At 45.0% G+C, this 17,728-nt stretch overlaps 1 protein-coding gene and 1 long non-coding RNA gene across 9 annotated transcripts in view; one reads left to right on the top strand and one right to left on the bottom strand.

Annotated features, from left to right (window-relative positions):
• EML6 (EMAP like 6) overlaps positions 1 to 17,728 on the bottom strand; it is a 166,127-nt gene that overhangs the window by 34,327 nt on the left and 114,072 nt on the right. For 6 of the 8 annotated variants that reach the window (XR_014006489.1, XM_081188340.1, XM_081188341.1 and 3 more), the window contains one exon: positions 17,509 to 17,635. Coding sequence is in view for 7 of the 8 variants with exons in the window: in XM_081188340.1 (XP_081044466.1) it covers positions 17,509 to 17,635 (127 nt within the window). In the remaining variant the exon portion in view is untranslated. Of the gene's footprint in view, positions 1 to 1,537; positions 2,418 to 7,793; positions 7,920 to 17,508; positions 17,636 to 17,728 lie in introns of those variants that run through there. The other 2 variants (XM_081188346.1, XM_081188345.1) reach the window with 2 other exon arrangements.
• LOC308584298 lies at positions 1,452 to 7,249 on the top strand. The gene is made up of 2 exons (XR_014006754.1): positions 1,452 to 1,546; positions 6,630 to 7,249. It is a non-coding gene; the product is annotated as an uncharacterized lncRNA (long non-coding RNA).

The raw sequence follows: 17,728 nt of genomic DNA, 5'->3' as shown, positions 1-17,728 counted from the left end.
GTGCTGTAACACAGCAATCCTATGCACACGTACCCCAGAGTAAGCTCTGCTGGGCACAGTGGGACTTACATCATTCTAGGCACAGGGATTGCCAAGAGGCAATGGTGTGTCTGAATATCTTCTCTAACATCTATTTCCACAGGAGCAGTAAGGAACCTGCCTGCCGCTCCAACACTGAGTAGCCCAGCCACTATCAATAGAAATGTCCATGGGTTGGAGCAGGGGTCGGCAACCTAGGGCCCATGGGCCAAAAGAGGCCCACGGGGGTCGTTTAACTGGCCCATGAGCCGCCCCTGAACCGAGCTGCCTACTCAGTGAGTCCCTGCGTGCTGCGCTAAACCGGCGCAATGCAGCGTAGGGACTCACTTCCGTGGTGCAGGAAACTGTGTCTGTGCATGCGCAGACACTGGAAATCATGTCTGCGCAGACGCAGACACTGGAAATTGTGTCTGCGTGGACGCAGACACCAGGAATCACATCTGCACGGACGCAGATGCCGGAAATCGTGTCTGCGCAGGCGCAGAAAATCACAGACAGGTGAGAAATTCGGCTCACAGAGCGATCTCCACTGGAGTGAACCAGCCCAGGTGAGATAAACCTTGCCGACCCCTGGGTTGGAGGAATGTTCCTCCTTGCCCTTCTCCAGGGGTCAAGGAGAAGGGGCAGGATGGTCTGCCGCCCTTTCAAAAGCAAAATACTCTCAGCATTCAGCTGCTTTGCAAAGGGACTACTGGAAGCGGTGGCAATCACGGATTGCGCAAGCACAGCTCCCAAAACTGCCCGTGGGGGGGAACTGCTTTTCATAAATGATAATTTACAGACCCTTAGGTAGAAGAGGAACAAGGAGGTGTTTGGATTCAGCACCACTTCTCCCCGCCCCCCATTACAGCTGACTGTGGTTACACTCACACTTTACATTTAAAGCACATGGCTTCCCCCAGTGAATCCTGGGAAATGCGGTTTGTTAAGGATGCTGGGAGGCGTTAGGAGACGTCCATTTCACCCAGAGAACTACATTTCTCAAGGGTGGTTTGACAATCAATCCTTCTTCCCAGGAAACTCAGGAAAGCCCTATTCCCAAAGCTGAGCTACCATTTCCAAACAACTATCAGAACCCTTAACTAACTAAAGTTCCTGGGGGAAGTCATAACTGTTCAAATTGGGATGGCACTGCTTTAAATGTGTAGTGCAGAGAGTTCACGATCCTCAGCATCTATCACTCTTTGGAACTGCATGAACAGCATCAGGCATGCAGTGCTTGTAATTGCCAGGATCAGGGCAGAAGGTGTGCATGGAAATTTGAAGCCTTAGCAGCAACAATTTGGAAAGTACTCAAAAGTTTCTCTCGAACCAGTTTTTCTCTTCTTTCTGTTTTAGTATAGTTTAGAAATGAACCGATTTCCACAGTTCTCCTCCTAAGGATGTCTGATAAAGTTTATGGGGAAAGCAAGGCAGGATTTGTGGAGAAAGCGAAGGTGAAGACAGATGTAACACTCAATGTGGGAGAAGAGCTCTCCAAGCGCATCCACTGTCTCAAAACACACGGGTACATTATTTTGTCCTGGAACAAGCTGTTGGGAGTGGGTGGGTGTCCATGTTTTTAGCATGCCAGGGAAGAACAAGCAAGTGCCAGGGTACCTATTGGCTAGCACCTATGCCGTCACCAACCTACCTCTTCCATAACTCCCAGAGCAGTTCTGCAAATGTTTTATTTTTAAAAAAGTTTGTGGCTTTTAAAATTGTTAAGTGAAGAATATAAAAATTTAATAAAGGGCATATACTATTTAAAAAGAAGCTGCTCAGACTGCCTGGGGAGCTGAGCCAGTCTTCTGTTTGCAAGACATGCATGAGTGCAAGGGAATTTGTGAAGCGAGGCTCATTACTGCGGGTTTGAGAACCCAACGTGACCTGCTTTTAAGAATGTTACATCTGTTTTCACCCCAGGAAGACACTGCTCACCATGACATAAGCCATATAGGAGAAGAAACACAAGATATAATTTGAAAATGTATACATACATATAAAATTTTGTAAAATTTTATATTTCTCTATGCACAGCACATATATGCGCAAATACTCGGTGTATTCATATATACATAAACATGTATATATGCACACATATGCCTTTTGCAGTCTGACAGCACCTCAAACATTTGTCTAAGAGATGTAAAACTAATGCCACATCACAAGTCATGTAACACTCCTAGGAAGTCTGGTGAAAGCTGGCTTGTGACCCCCAAACCGCTTCATTCTGAACAATAAAATGCCATGGATGTGAAATCTGTATGGTTGTTAGCAGAATATATTCACCCTTAAGACATCTTAGTAAGCTGAATGGTACATTCACAGAAAGCTGTGTGGGTTTTATTTCCCTCCCCCCTCTGGTTGTTGCTTATACTTACTTGACAATTCCCTGCCTCCAAAGGAAAGCAAGTTAAAACATAATACAAGTATTAACGGTTTCTTTGCAGTAACATAACAAGGAAGTGTGTGTTTGCCACAAATGACACTCAGAGAAAGCTACAAGCGTTCTCAAATATTGCGGAGGAATTTCCCAATGTTCTGCAAATGTAAAGCACCACAAAACTCAAACCTGGCACTCTGGCAACTCCAGAGTCTTACTCTTCAAGGAAGAGGGAGAGTTATTGGCCCAATATTTGTTACGTTGTACTACACCCAGATTGGCGCTGTGGGTTAAATCACCGAGCCTAGAGCTTGCCAATCAGAAGGTCGGCAGTTCGAATCCCTGCGACGGTGTGAGCTCTCATTGTTTGGTCTCTGCTCCTGCCAACCTAGCAGTTCGAAAGCACGTCAAAGTGCAAGTAGATAAAACCTTCTGGCGGGAAGGTAAACGGCATTTCCATGTGCTACTCTGGTTCACCAGAAGCGGCTTAGTCATGCTGGCCACATGACCCGGAAGCTGTACACCGGCTCCCTCGGCCAATAAAGCGAGATGAGCGCTGCAACCCCAAAGTCAGTCACGACTGGACCTAATGGTCAGGGGTCCCTTTACCTTTACCTTTACTGCACCCAGATAATGGCCAGCATTGCAGCTCAGCAGCCATAGGGGCCAGGTTATCCGGTGAACCAACAGGGGACTTAACTGGAACTGAACTAAAATGTAAGCTGGATTTGCAAACCCCAAAACCTAAGTAAGTAATCATGGGAAATATGTTCATATGAGTCACCCTTCAAAGTGTAGATCGAAAGAGACCTGAGTAGGACTTAGTCGAATTAGCAGTGAAGAGGCACAAGTTACAAGAAAATATTTGAAGCAGGAATAGCTCGAGCTATGCATAAACATTGTTCTGCATGGAATTAATTAATTCGAGGTTCTTTAGGGAAATCATTGCTGTTTCAGCCAGAGGAGTTACTAGAAGTTAAAGGCTACGGAACCCTGATTGAGAAACAGAAAATGCCAAGACAGGTAAGGAGGGGAAGATAGCAAATTGACCAGTGCAGTTTGGTAGGAGAGGAAAAGTAAAAGCAGAGAGCTTGTTCTGTTAGAGACAGAAGGTTAAGTGAGGACAGGTTTGTTGAAAGAGGAAGGGTGAAAAAATAGTGCCCAAGGGGACTTGATCACCGGACACTTGCTTTACCAAGGATAGTGAAACCACGAATTCTCCAGTAAAACAGTTCTGATCCTTGAATGCTACTTACTGCATTCACGTGCCACTCTGACTCCACTTACAAATATGAGCAAGCAGAAAAGCAGATTAATATAATCAGGGCTGAAAAGGATTTAAGGGACCTTTCTTTTCAAGCTACCAATTGTTTTGCATAGCAGATCAGTGATGAATGGGCTTGCTCAAGCCAAGATGTTTGTCTCCTCCTTAAACAGTGATGTGCAAGATTAGGATCCTTGCTATTTCAGCAGCACCATCTCTCTCACTCACCTCAAAGGGTGGGCATGGCTGGAACTGTACTGAACATTCCCCAAAACACACGCCAATATGTTTTGGTGTAGATTTCCCACTGGCCCATTTTTATTGTAACACTAAGTGCGCTATTTATTTCAAAGTCAATGAAGTAAATGGTGCTGGAGAGACTCTTGAGAGTCCCATGGACTGCAAGAAGATCAAACCTCTCCATTCTGAAGGAAATCAGCCCTGAGTGCTCAATGGAAGGACAGATCGTGAAGCTGAGGCTCCAATGCTTTGGCCACCTCATGAGAAAAGAAGACTCCCTGGAAAAGACCCTGATGTTGGGAAAGATGGAGGGCACAAGGAGAAGGGGACGACAGAGGACGAGATGTCTGGACAGTGTTCTCAAAGCTACTAACATGAGTTTGACTAAACTGCGGGAGGCAGTGGAAGACAGGAGTGCCTGGCATGCTCTGGTCCATGGGGTCACAAAGAGTCGGACACAACTAAACAACAACAACAATAAATAGGCATAGGATTGCACTGTTAGGCTCCCATCATGAATTTGGGCTCCCTCGCCTCTTCTGGAATAGCATCAATGAGGAGTCCAGAAGATTTCACTTCAATATCAGATCAAAATTCAAAAATTCAATATCACTTCAAAATTCAAAATTCACTTCAATATCAATATCAAAATTCAGGTAATTTTAATCATGTCCAGTTGAAAGAGGCCAACTTCAAACCACAGTTTATGAAGCTGGCTTGATTCAATTAACCATAGTTAAGATTAATATCAACCGAGGGTTTGGATGACATGCCAAACTGTGGTTTATTTAAAATGGAAGCAAAACGTCTTCTCTTTTGTAAAGTTTTTTTTATTATTATGTCAAGAAGGAGAAACTTTGGAGCTCCTCTCAACGATGCTCGAGGATTGGGGAATACAGGGAGCTTATGGCTGCTTACAGATTTCACCTCCTGCCTGAATTTGCTGATAACTTGGATGATCTGGAAGATATTTCTTCTGGCTGGCTGTTTTTGGAATTTGTAGCTGGCAGAGGAATCTCTTTCAAATTGCTTTACTGGCAGTATTTTATCAATTTAAATAAGTAAATTGGATCAATGAAATATGACCAGCACTTTAGCTGTGTGGGGCTGTTGCAGTGCATCAGTTAATAACATCTCCCTTTTGGGCAAGCGGACTCTGCTTTTAAGAAGGAAGGACATTGCCTCTTCATCGTTTCCAGCGTACTCTGGTGTGCATTGAAATACAAATAGCAGACAGTCTTGTGAGCAATGCAAAAAAACACAAAGCAATATTCTGGGCCAGGCTGTCTAACTACATCACTGGCTTGTATCTATTGCATACAATGACAGACTTTCCTTTATGTGCAAAAGAAGTTTCAGCTGTACTGAAAAGTGTCATAAAGGACTGCCTTGCGGGAGAGGTTGTCTGGAATTCTCAGTTGAGTTTGCACTGACAAGGAGCGATCATGGATTTTATAGAGAAAATAACGGGTTTCCTCCCCCCCTCCCAATAATTGCTCTCATTTCAGGCTACTTAATTCTATACTGAGCCAATCAATGTGGCTTGGCAGAAGCTGGCCTTCTGAATGGCTGGATCCCCAAGATCATGGCAGCAAGAATGTTTTGAAAAAACTTCCATATTGTGCAGGCAGAAGCAAGTGCAGAATATTTGTTACCAGCCCACACTTGAAAATATCTGGGTTGCTCCTTCTTTAAGTTCTCCCATTGTCCATTTTGCAGTATTAGCTTATCCTGAGCTGGCTACATTACCTACGCAACTGTTGGAAGCGGGAAGCAGATCAGTTTGCTTGGAAAGGTTTGCATGGTGGTCAAGGCAGTGAGAGTGGGAGACCTCCAGATTCCTAAACTCTATTTGTCCTTTGAGTTCTGTGCTGACCTTTCCTTTGAAGCTTAGACTGATAACTCTCAGGTTGCACCCTCTCTGACGTCTGCCTCCATCTCACATCTCCATCTCCATCTACTTTCAGACACTGAAGTTGTTGAGATGCTGTCCTTTGGATCTCACTCTGAGAATAAAGGAAGCAAGCATGGCTGGCTTCGTTTCCCCAATGAGTCAGTTAGCTTGGACTACAGAACTATTTCCTGTCCAAGGAACTTCTGACCCAAGAAGCACAAACTTTCTTTTTTCATACCAAGTCCCATTCTCAATGCATTACAGTTACGGTTGTGTGCCCCAAACAAGGATTCATTTCAGGATAGTTAACTTCTTCTGTTGCATATGAACTCAAGCTGAGAACAGTAACTTTGTAAGGTACCGTTTATATAGATGGCACAGCAGCAACAGAGAGGAGATAGGGAGGTAAAAGCCCTCTTCAAATGAAGAAGAAGAAGAGTTTGGATTTGATATCCCGCTTTATCACTCCCCTTCAGGAGTCTCAAAGCGGCTAACAATCTCCTTTCCCTTCCTCCCCCACAACAAACACTCTATGAGGTGAGTGAGGCTGAGAGACTTCAAAAAAGTGTGACTAGCCCAAGGTCACCCAGCAGCTGCATGTGGAGGAGCAGGGAATCGAACCCGGTTCACCAGATTACGAGTCCATCGCTCTTGACCACTACACCACACTGGCTCAGGTGTTTCATCCATGCAAACATCAAGCCTGTGCATCTCTCATGTAAAGACAGACAGACAGACACTTCCTGTCCACCTGCTTGGCACATTCCATGTTCTCCAGGGACAGATGAAGCAGCACAGCATGGCTCACTTTCTATATTTTCCTTCAGGGGTGGGATTGGCTGTGTGAGAGCCCAAGACTTGGCCTGGATTATATTCCTTCCTCAAAAGGGGTAAATGGGCTGGTCCAAGCTCCAGTAGCTGCACACTGCCATAGCACCCAAGCCCTCCCCCTCTGTCCTCTGTCACCATCAAAAACTGCATGGATGGCATTTCGAAAGGAGCAAATAAACTTAACGTGTGAACATCCATAAAGCAGTTTAGGCATTTCTCCTAAAAGTACCTTCTGCACACACAAATGAACCAACTTTACACAAACCAGTTAGTCTCAAGAATTCAAGTAGCGAAGCAAAAAAAATATGGGAGCCATTTTGAAAGGTAAGTCACATATCAGCTAGTAGTTAGTATTGTCAACAGCATAAGCGACTTCTGGAAGGTGCGGCGGTCCTATCGTTTGTATGCAGCATAAAAGGATCACAAAGAAATCTGATAATAACGTCTGAACAGGGAAATGATGGAAGGATCTTTCATGAGACAGGCTAGTGCCCAGGAGGCAACCCTTTTTCTCAGACACAGTAGACCAACAGAAGAGATACAGCAAAGCACTGTTGGTGGGGTTGCATATACTCTGCAAGGCACTGTCTTAATAATTCATATTTGAGTTGAGGCATGCTTGCCAAAAAAGGATGCCCGTACTGTGTTGGTTGTATTAGAGAAGCCTTTCTCAACCTGTGGGTCCCCAGATGTTGCTGAACTACAACTCCCATCACCCTTAGCTAGCAAGGCCAGAGCTCAGGGATGATGGGAGTTGTAGTCCAACAACATCTGGGGACCCACAGGTTGAGAACCACTGTATTAGAGAAAGGCAGCAGGGGGAGAGAGCAGAGCAATTAATGTGCCTTGTGCAATTAACTTTCTGTTTAAGGGTCACTTCCCCACTGGTTATCATAGAGGTTATTTGTTCACCCGGCCATGCAATTCAAAACAGACGGATGCTTAAAACAAGGGATACAAATCAGCTGTTAGTAATACGCAAAATGCAAAGGCTTTGCAATGCCCCACATATCAGTAACATCAAACAACTGCAGACATCAGAAGTACCATCAACAATATGGCCAGCTTGGTTAAAGCGATTCAAGTCTGGCGCATATAAATATCTTTCTCATCCAAGGTACAATTCATTTGTGTCCTAAATATAAAACTGTATGGCTTACAATTGCCCTGGCTTGTCCGGGACAGTCGTGCTACTGACCAAATGGTCCCGTGGTGTGGGAGCACTTTTCTTAGGACTCCCACACCGCGAGACTGTTCCTGTGGCTCCTTTGATAAGTGCCCCACTCCTAAATTAAGCAGACAGAGCAAGGGGTGGAGAGCCAATCAGAGGAGGAAGAGAAAGAAGGAAGGGGATGAGAAAGGAGGAGATGGAGGGGAGGGAGAGATAGCAAAACGAGAAGGGAAAGAAGAAAAATGGGGGGGGGGAGAGGAGAGAGAAACATCCATTAATTTTCTCAGTGAAATGCACATACTAAAATCACCGTAGGATTTATATGCCCAGACCCGCCTTGTTAAAACAATCATTACAATACAAATTTCACTTCTCTCTTTCTGTTGTAGAGGAAAGCCCTGAATCGGAAGGAAACAACAAAACATCTGGAGACAGAAGAATCAAGTTCTACGAAGTTTTAGGGATGCAGAAATGAGGTTCAAAACAGCAGCTATTTAAAAACAATTCTCCATCAACTCCTCAAAATGGACCATGTTATGTACTGAGTTGAATAGGATCCAAAATGCAGCAGTCTGATTGGTCCTAGACCAATAGGATCCAAAATGCAGCAGTCTGATTGGTCCTAGACCAATAGGATCCAAAATGCAGCAGTCTGATTGGTCCTAGAACAATAGGATTCAGAATGCAGCAGTCTGATTGGTCCTAGAACAATGCAGCAGTATGATTGGTCTGCAGGAGCCACCCAATCCAGCTCCAGATGGAAGTGAATCCACAACCTGATTGGCCTATGGGAGAATTCCGGAATTAGCCAATCACGTGCAGCCCATTGTGTAAATAATGTATATAAAGCAGATACTTTGAGGGGACTTTCATTCCTCCTCATCACTATGAGCTGAATAAAGAGCATGAAATCCACTCTCGACTCTGAGTATATTTCAGACCAGGTGATGGAACTCAATTGCATTTTTTTTCCTTTTTGGGTTTAAAAGGATGACCCAGGCTGGAATGTTTTAAGGTTAAAACCCAAGTGTTTGTGGGGCATATTCAATGTAGCACTGTGGCTAAGGTTCCCTCAGTGTAAGGATTTCTCCTTGTGCGACAAAACATTCTTCCCCTCTCCTCATCAGCACACTTCCTATGTTGGCTTTGGGTCCCACTGCAACTCTCCAGAGCAGATTTGAAAACAGCATGAGACTTTTTTTTTTGGGGGGGGGGAGCTTTGGCGTCCGTCCATCGCTTCCATCTATCACTGTGCTTTATGAAGGCTTGGAAAATTAAATACAACCCCTAGGCGCCAATACTATTTCTCACAAGTATACAGTTCCTCTGCGCACAAACCACATTGTGCTGAAGATGGAGAGAGCTGGTATCTTGTAGATTTGGTTTGTTTTTAATGCACAAAATTTCTAGCCCTCATAGCTGTGACCTATGAGGATCCAAGTCATTTTTCTCTTACTCTACAACCAGACAGAGAGGCCCTGTGAAGACGCCACCAAAAACTGAAGCAGGCCTTATGGGTCAGGGAAGGGTCTCTTCGGTAGTGGCTCCTTGAGTCTAGAAATAACTTACCTAGGGAGATGTCCATAGCCTGTCAACTTCCTAAAGAATTTATTTTTATGTAGTGGGGTCGCTGAGGCTAAATGTGCATTCAAACAACTGGTGGCCGGTTGAAATAATCTATTGGTCTCTGTTACATTTAACTTTATTGAATATTACTGGATAGGTTTGGTTTGTAACGCCATTTAGATTTGTTGCTAAAGCTTTTTATTTTTATTTTTAGTAAGCTGTTGCAACAATCTCGTATTGTTAGCCAATTGAGTATACTGTAAAGCAAGGTAAAAAGTCGTGAGAATAATTGGAAGGTTGCCCCTGGTTTTCCAGGCCTGCGGGAGATCAGGCTGAGCTGGTCTCAGCTGGTCCACGTGTCTAACAAGAGTCCACCATGGCAGCAGCAAAGGCTTCCAGTGGCCTCTCCTTGGCTTCTAATGGTCCAGCAAACACTTTTTTGGCAAGAGATGCAGCAGAAACTGTGGTTTCAATCCGCATTGTTGGAGCTGTCTGAATGCTCCTAATGTTTGTAAGAAGGAGGAGAGAGAGAGAGAGAGAGAGAGACTCTCCCTCCTTTTCCAGCTTCTGGAAACTCAGCATTTAAAAACCCCAGGGGACAACATGGAAGATATTCTTGGCATCTAGCCTGAATGGCTGCTGCAGGCTCTGGAACTACAGCTGCTGTGGTTTATGTGGATTGGCATGTGTTCCTCCGTATAAGTGGCACATACAAATATTGGCTGGTGAGCAGAGGAGTGGATACAGATGGCAGATGCTTGCAGAGGTGTGAAAAGCAAGACTGTAGTGGTGTGTGGGGAGAGGAGGCTAAGACTCGAGGCCAGAACCTGGGCGTGGGGTGGTCTTCAAGAAAGAATGCATCAAGTGAGGGAAAGAGAGAAGCTGCTTGGCTGGGAGGAAACTACCGTATTTTTCACCCTATAGGACGCACTTTTTCCCCTCCAAAAATGAAGGGGAAATCTGGGTGCGTCCTATGGGGGGAATGCAGGCTTTCGCTGAAGCCTGGAGAGTGAGAGGGGTCGGTGCGCACTGACCCCTCTCGCTCTCCAGGCTTCAGGAAGCTATCTGCAAGCCTTGCAAGCCCGGCGGGATGTCCCGCGGGCTAGCAAGGCTTGCGGGCAGCAGCCTGCACCCAAAAGCTGGGGACAGCGGGGAGGCGCAGCGCTGCCACCCCGCTATTCCCCGACCAGATCTGGGGGAGGGAAAGCAAGCTTGCTTCTCCCCCCCCCCCGCCAGCCCCACAAGCTCGGGGGATAGGGGGATGGCGGAGCGCCACCACCCCGTTATTCCCCGACCTGATCTGGAGGCTGGCGGGGGGGGGGGAGAGAAGCAAGCTTGCTTCTCTCCCCCCCGCCAGCCCCACAAGCTCGGGGGATAGGGGGATGGCGGAGCGCCGCCACCCCACTATTCCCCGACCTGATCTGGAGGCTGGCGGGGGGGGGGGGAGAAGCAAGCTTGCTTCTCTCCCCCCCCCAGCCCCACAAGCTCGGGGGATAGGGGGATGGCGGAGGGCCGCCACCCCGCTATTCCCCGACCTGATCTGGAGGCTGGCGGGGGAAGAAGCAAGCCTGCTTCTTCCCCCCGCCAGCCCCACAAGCTCGCGGGATAGCGGGGCAAGCTGTCCCTGAAGGCAGAAGAGGGAGACGGAGTGCTCCGTCTCCCTCTTCTAGCTTGGGGATGGCTGCGCAAACCTGGGGGGGAAATAAAAAATTTCCCCTTGATTTCCCCCCCAAAAAACTGGGTGCGTCCTATGGGCCGGTGCGTCCTATAGGGCGAAAAATACGGTAATCTCTTTCAAGAAGGTGACAAAACACACCTCCCTCCTTCCGAAAGCAGAAACCGAACAGGTTAAATAGCTCTGACAAATACGTTTTTGGGTGCAAGGAATTCAAATCTGCTATTATTTTAGTGACTGGACAATATTTAGCTTGGTTAAGTCTACATCTGATGAAGAAGCACATAAAATTTTATGAATTATCTTTTTGAAAGAATTATCTTTTTTGAAAAATCCAGGTAATGCTAAATAATAATATTAATATATAACTGCAAATACTTCGCAATCCTTTTAATGATTTCTATGCAATTTTACACACATACTACTTCCCAAGCAAAACGAAACCATATTAATTTAACTAAGATATCTTTTGAATTCCCAAATCATGTTACAACTTTTTAGAACCCTTCATTTTTGAAAACTGAAACATTCAACACAGGCAAGTAGCAGCTTGCTCATTGCTGGCTTGTTGTTATTTTACTCTGTGCAACGTAGTTTCTTATAGGAATCTGGTGACTTTGACAGCCAATGCAGTGGGCAGACAGCTGGATCTGGAGAAGACAAACATAGAGAAGACAAATCTGGATTCGGCTATAAACCTTTTGGAGCAAACTGGGGCCAGTTGCTATGAGAAAAATCGAATTGCTACCAACCCACACAAAATTGTTTCTGTAGATAAAAGGTATATAGTAGGGGAACCATGAACATCAACCTAAGTTATCTGAAGAGTGATGGGATACAAATGTTTTAAAAATGAAATTCTTAGTAGTTTCCAGTAGACTTCTTGGAAATACACGAGTAGCTTCAATTAAAGGATCTCACTGTGTCTCACTGACCTGGTTCACACAGCATGGTAAGCCAAGCAGAAAATGTTAGCTGCAACTCGTGGTTCTCAAGGACTAAGTATAGCCGTGATTCCAGCTTCAGATCACACACCAAGTCAAACTTTGGCTCGCCTCAGTGTGGCTCAGGAGTTTTTAAAAACAAAACAGGGTGGAGTAAAACAGCTGCAAATGCGTCTTGGGGAGTCCACCCATTTGAGCAATCCCAGTAAGCCGTAGTTCGGCTTGTCATGTTGCGCGAACCAAGCCACTGCAAAGGGCTCTGCTAATGGATTAACACACTTTTCAGTTTAGGATGTGCTGACATTTCCAGGACACAGAACGCACTGTACCAATAGTGTAAGACAAGCGAGACCTGGAACAAAATGTTGCAGCGTATTGCGACGCCTAACAGGAGCATTCCTCCTGCCAACCAACTAGCCAGCAACCATATCCTTCTCCTGGAGTACTATAAGCTGCAAAGAGCTCAAAGCAGAACAACCCAGCTTTCCATTTTTATTTTCCACACTCAACACACTGTCTACTAAGCAGACACAGTCGTTACTGGGCCATCTGGAGATATATATTTTATTATCCTTTAGGTTTTTTAAAAATGATTTTTCATAACTGTACACATCCCAGGATTCTCTTCAGCATGCTGTTGCTTCCTCCTCACTACTTAGTGGTGCCATTCAGGTTCAACTCCTGTGGGTGCTCACCATCCAAGTTTGCAATTAGAGGGAGCAATGCTTGAAAGGGCCCGATGCGTTGATTCCAACACCATCTGCAAGTAAGGACGTTTCAAAACAAAACAAGCAAGACCTGAGTTCTCAGCGTGGCCACGTAACATATTGCAACAGTGGGTTGCATCCAATGAAGTCATCCCATTCCAGCAAGGAATATCCCTTGTGCAATGGAACTTCCTTCCCGTCTCTTCTTCCTGCACCTCTGCCACCACCACACCTTGCAAATCTGCTCCAGTGGGGAAAACACCAGAACAGACTGAGGGGTCACGAAGAGGGAGGAGAAAGGGGGCAAGTTCCATTGCACAATTGGAAGTCCTTGCACAGACAGGACAGCTTCATTCGCCATAACTCAATCTGCTTATTTGTTCTGTGAAGATCTAATGTTTCTTTCATTTGTGGGCGGGGAGCCAAGGGGTTATGGCAAAGGTATCGTACAATTAGGGGGAATTTGAAGAGAGGGAGAGGCAACACCACGCAGGTGTGCTTGGAAGGAGAAGGAAAGTCCCAGTCATTTGAAAGAAGAATCTGGTCAGGTACGGACTGCCAGGGGGACAAATTGCCAACAAAAAGTGTGGGTTTTGTGGTCAAGTCTGGGTCTGCAGTTTGGAGAAGAGTCAGAGTTATGGAGGGGAGACTGTGAGGGGAGAGACTTCATCAGGCAAGGCCTCCTTCCACCCACCTTGCCCCACCCTCCAGTCTCTGCTTCTCAATTTGTATTGTATTATTTTATGCACTGTGACTTGCCATTGTTTTATTGATTAAAGTTTAGAAACTATTTATTATAACTGTAAAGAGTGGGTTTCTGTTTAATTTTTATATGCTGATATTTAATATTATTCAATACTATTCTAATGGATTGTTGAATATTACTTTATGCGATATAAGTTGCTTATTTTAAAGTTACGTTCAGTGGCGTAGCGTGGGTTGTCAGCACCCGGGGCAAGGCAAGTAATCTGTGCCCCCTAACCCGTGGATTTGTGCCCCCTAACCCGTGGATTTGCGCCCCCTAACCCTAACCCCCAGATGTTGCGCCTGGTGCGGCCGGCCCCCCTGCACCCCCCACGCTACGCCACTGGTTACGTTTCATTATCACATTTTTGTATTGGATTAGATTGGTATAAGGTGTGCATTCTTTGTTTCTTCAGCTTGCAAACTGCCTTGGGTATTGTAAGATAGAAAGGCGGTGTACAAATTAAAAGTGAAAAAAATGGAGCCCATTTCCATGTTGCTCACAGGAAGCAGCAGCAGCAGCATGTTGTGACTATTATGGTGCCTCTGCTACACCAGAGGGCCTCTTGAGCCAGCTGATAGTGTTTCCATGGAGATCTGCCACAGCATATTAACTGCCTTTTGCTGGCAAGGAAGGTGCCAACGTGAAGGAGAGGACAGAGGAATCGCACGTATTCTGTATTCAAGGAGTAGCAGTGACTGCTCTGCACACATCACAGGCAGTAAATAAAAACAATGCAGAGAGTGGAGGCCTCTTGCAGCCCTGGAGAAACAGTGCCAGCTAGATCCACGAGTAAACTCTGAATCCTTTGTGCTGTTCCAGCTAAGCAAAACAACTCTAAGCCCCGCTTATTCAACACAAAAGCAGTTTACAGCTGCTTAGCAGCACTGGAGTGGCAAACAGCAGCACCCAAAACGTTCTACTAAACCTATTATTTTGGCTCGTTGTTTTCTGAGCCTGCTTTCCACAGACCCTGTTGTCGCTTTGCCTTCCTCTCGTGTTCAAACAAAAATTAAAAGGCTACCTTTCAAACAGCATGAAGGTACCGGTTTTGCATCAAGTAAATACCCTAAGATTTTTTTTATATATAAAAAAACCTTCCACAGAATCTGAAAGAAAAATGCACTCGCATCCATACTGTTTTTTAATGCAGACAGCAATCTTCCTGTACCTCCCATTAATTCTCCATTGCACATATGACGTTCTCCTCCAAATCACAGCCTTCCCACTCGTCCCCCTCCCTCAATCCTGATTTTCTCATAGCAGGGATATTCCGAAATGGAGAGGGAATGATAAAATCCAGAGGCAGTTCTTTTAGACATTCTGGTCTCTCAACACATTTAGTCTCACATGGAGAGGAATTTCAAGATCAGGCTTGAAATGTGGTCTTGCTCGCTGACAAGGCTTTCACATGGTGGCAGCAAGAGATAACATGCAGAGCCAGCCCACTCGTGAGGCAGAGGGAGGAAGCTGCCTCAGGTGGCAGAAGCCCAAGGGGCAGCACCTACGCAGGCACCCTGCCACCTCCACCACCAGTGGAGATGTGGCGCCAGCAACAGTGCTGGCTTCCAGTGAAATTTTGCCAAAATATTCTGAGATCTCACCAAAATCGCATGAGAGTTTGCCGGAGCCTACTATTGCTGCTGTGCAACCCATGTAAGGGAGGCTGAGGCAGGACGCCATGCCTCCCTTGAATAAATGTCATCCTTATGTGAAACTCATGAGGTACAGTCACTGTCTGAGGATGCAATCAGTACCCATGCCTCTTGGATAACGTAAGAATTGGGCTTCCAGTCCATCCTACCTTAATGGAGGCAGCCCCCACGACAGTGGGGGATCATTGGCAAATGAAAAACAAGGATGACAGAGGGCAAATCATCATTGCAAATTCCCCCCAGGGACGGGGGCAATAGGCTTCACTCACAGTTCGTATCGGTACCTGGCTCTTGCTCTGGAATGGAATGCAGGAGGCAGGGAGGCGCTGAGTGCAAAAGCAATTTGCCTGGCGAAAACTCTCCTACGCCGTCATTAAGAAGCAGAGGTTCTCTGTTTAATTGGATTTTTAATTGACTTTAAAGTACCAGCGCGTGATGGAAAAGGGCTGCAACAACATACTGTGGAACATATCAGCTACATGGATCAATGGTTTGAATTAATATTTTCTTCAGTGTGAGAGCCGGTTGGGGAGAGGGAAGCACACGGTTTGTTTATTCTAAGTTTCTTTTATATATTTATGATTCAGCGACCCTCCCCGGAATGCAAGACAAAAAGATATTTACAAGTGAGGAAGGGACGTTGGAGTAATATTGTTATTAACAAGCAGAGATGGAAACTATGTGTGATCTGAAATGAAGAAAGGAGGGTGAGGGGAAGCTCAAATATGACTGTGTTGGAAAGACAGAGTAATTCCCCTCACCTCTGCTTAAAAACAACAGACAGGAAAAAGAGACTGAGATTTGTTTGCGTTACTGATGGAATGTAATCTAAAACATAGTTTAATTGGGCCATAAATCTCTAGCTGGAAGGAAAAGAATCTGGGGGCTGTGATAAGAATGCTGCAGAGATTCTGAGTGTTGGAAAGGAATATTAAATCTTCAGCGGGTTCAAAAACTGCCCACCTTTTCCTAGGCTGAGGGGTAAATGGCAAAGATCTCTGACATGTTTTACTAGTGAGACAGAATGGTTTCTACCAGACTGTTGCCTGTTCTGAGACATCGAAGCAAGGAATGGAGAGATAAGACCTCTGAGAAACTTCAAGATTCAGTTCCGCCTGAAGTCACAATGGGAGAAAACAACAGCTGGGAAGTAACAGAGACGACACCATATATGGACAGAAGGAATATCCATGGACATAAGAGTTTTCACACGCAGGGCAGAAAAAAGATAAAAGTCTGAGTTCCTCACCTGAAGCTTTATAAATTTATATATTATAACAACATGAATGGAATCATTAATTATGTAGCTGCTGACTAAAGGATTCTTATTATAACTGAAATGCAACTGACATTAATTAAGATTATGGAACACAGTGATATAAGATCGGAAATGCACCCAAACCACCATGCGGGAACCACTTTAACTAAAATGTATTAATTGGAAGACAATCGGCAGTTTGATAATTGTATAATTTGGGAATTGTTAGTCTTATAATTTGGCTATTATTGGGGGTATATTGGAAAACTAATAAAAAGTGTTTTTTTTAAAAAAGATAACATAAGAATTGGACCTAGCAGATAAGATGGCCAGCTCTTGACCCAGAGACAGCAAGTTTTGTTTTATCAGCTTCATGCTATTTTTATATGTATTACTTCTATAGTTCATTTTATCCTTCAAACCATCCTGCCCCCTGCCCCTGCCTCCTGTAGCAAGCGGGGCTCCTGTTCTGCTGCACAGATTGTGGAGAAAGGAAGGTAGCAGAATGGGCTGCTGGAGTAGAGGCATGTCTCCTGAATAGCGTCTTGATTTCCCCAAGCTATTAAAATAATAGGCAAAGTTGCCAGGCCAAACTCTGGAAGCCACACTAAGGGAGAACCATAAACTTTGCGAGTCAATGAAAAGATCTGCAATGTAACTACAACTGCTGAAAGTTGGTTTTTTTTTTAATAAAAGAAAAAATACTACCCCAAATGCAAACCCAGAACCATGGGGAAAGGTTTTTTTCTTTTCCACTTCCATCTGAAAGAAGTACATGGTAGAATTCCCAGTTATATGGACAATACAGATTGGTGGTACCTGGAATACATTATTTCAGCACAATATGTAGAAAAGCTAGAATTTAGAATTGGTAGGTGTGGCAGCATCCAAATAAGGGAGATGAGCTGTAGATTTAAAAACGCAATACGTATCAGCACCCACAGTGAACTTTAAAGTATACGCAGAAGAACTTTTTAAAAATGGATGATTGCAATATAACACCTTGAAATAAACATGTTTCATTGCAAAGAGGAAGTGCATTAGTTTGCATAGTAACGTGGATGTTTCAATGTAGGTTTTGGAGCTGTGTGGAACAGCAGGCCCCTTGATGGAACAACGAAGAAAAGTAACTGAGCGCCTCCCCATTGCCATACCTTTCCTCCACGGAAACCTCCTTCAGCTGTTGGTGCGGTTTTGTGCCCTCCATCTCTCGGATGCTCACGGCGTAGATCTTCGTGGTGTAGTCAATTGCTTTTTCTCTTGCAACGTCACTGTCATAACCTTTGATGGATGCAAAATGGAACGCGACACTTGTTTAGGTGCTTGCAATATCGTAGCATAGAAATCAACGTGCGCTTGGTTCATTAAGCACAA

Source organism: Podarcis bocagei (genome assembly GCF_964188305.1).
Source record: "Podarcis bocagei genome assembly, chromosome: 3".
Lineage (NCBI taxonomy): Eukaryota > Metazoa > Chordata > Lepidosauria > Squamata > Lacertidae > Podarcis > Podarcis bocagei.
The sequence above is the reverse complement of the archived record's forward strand: the minus strand, read 5'-3'. Positions and strand labels throughout refer to the sequence as shown.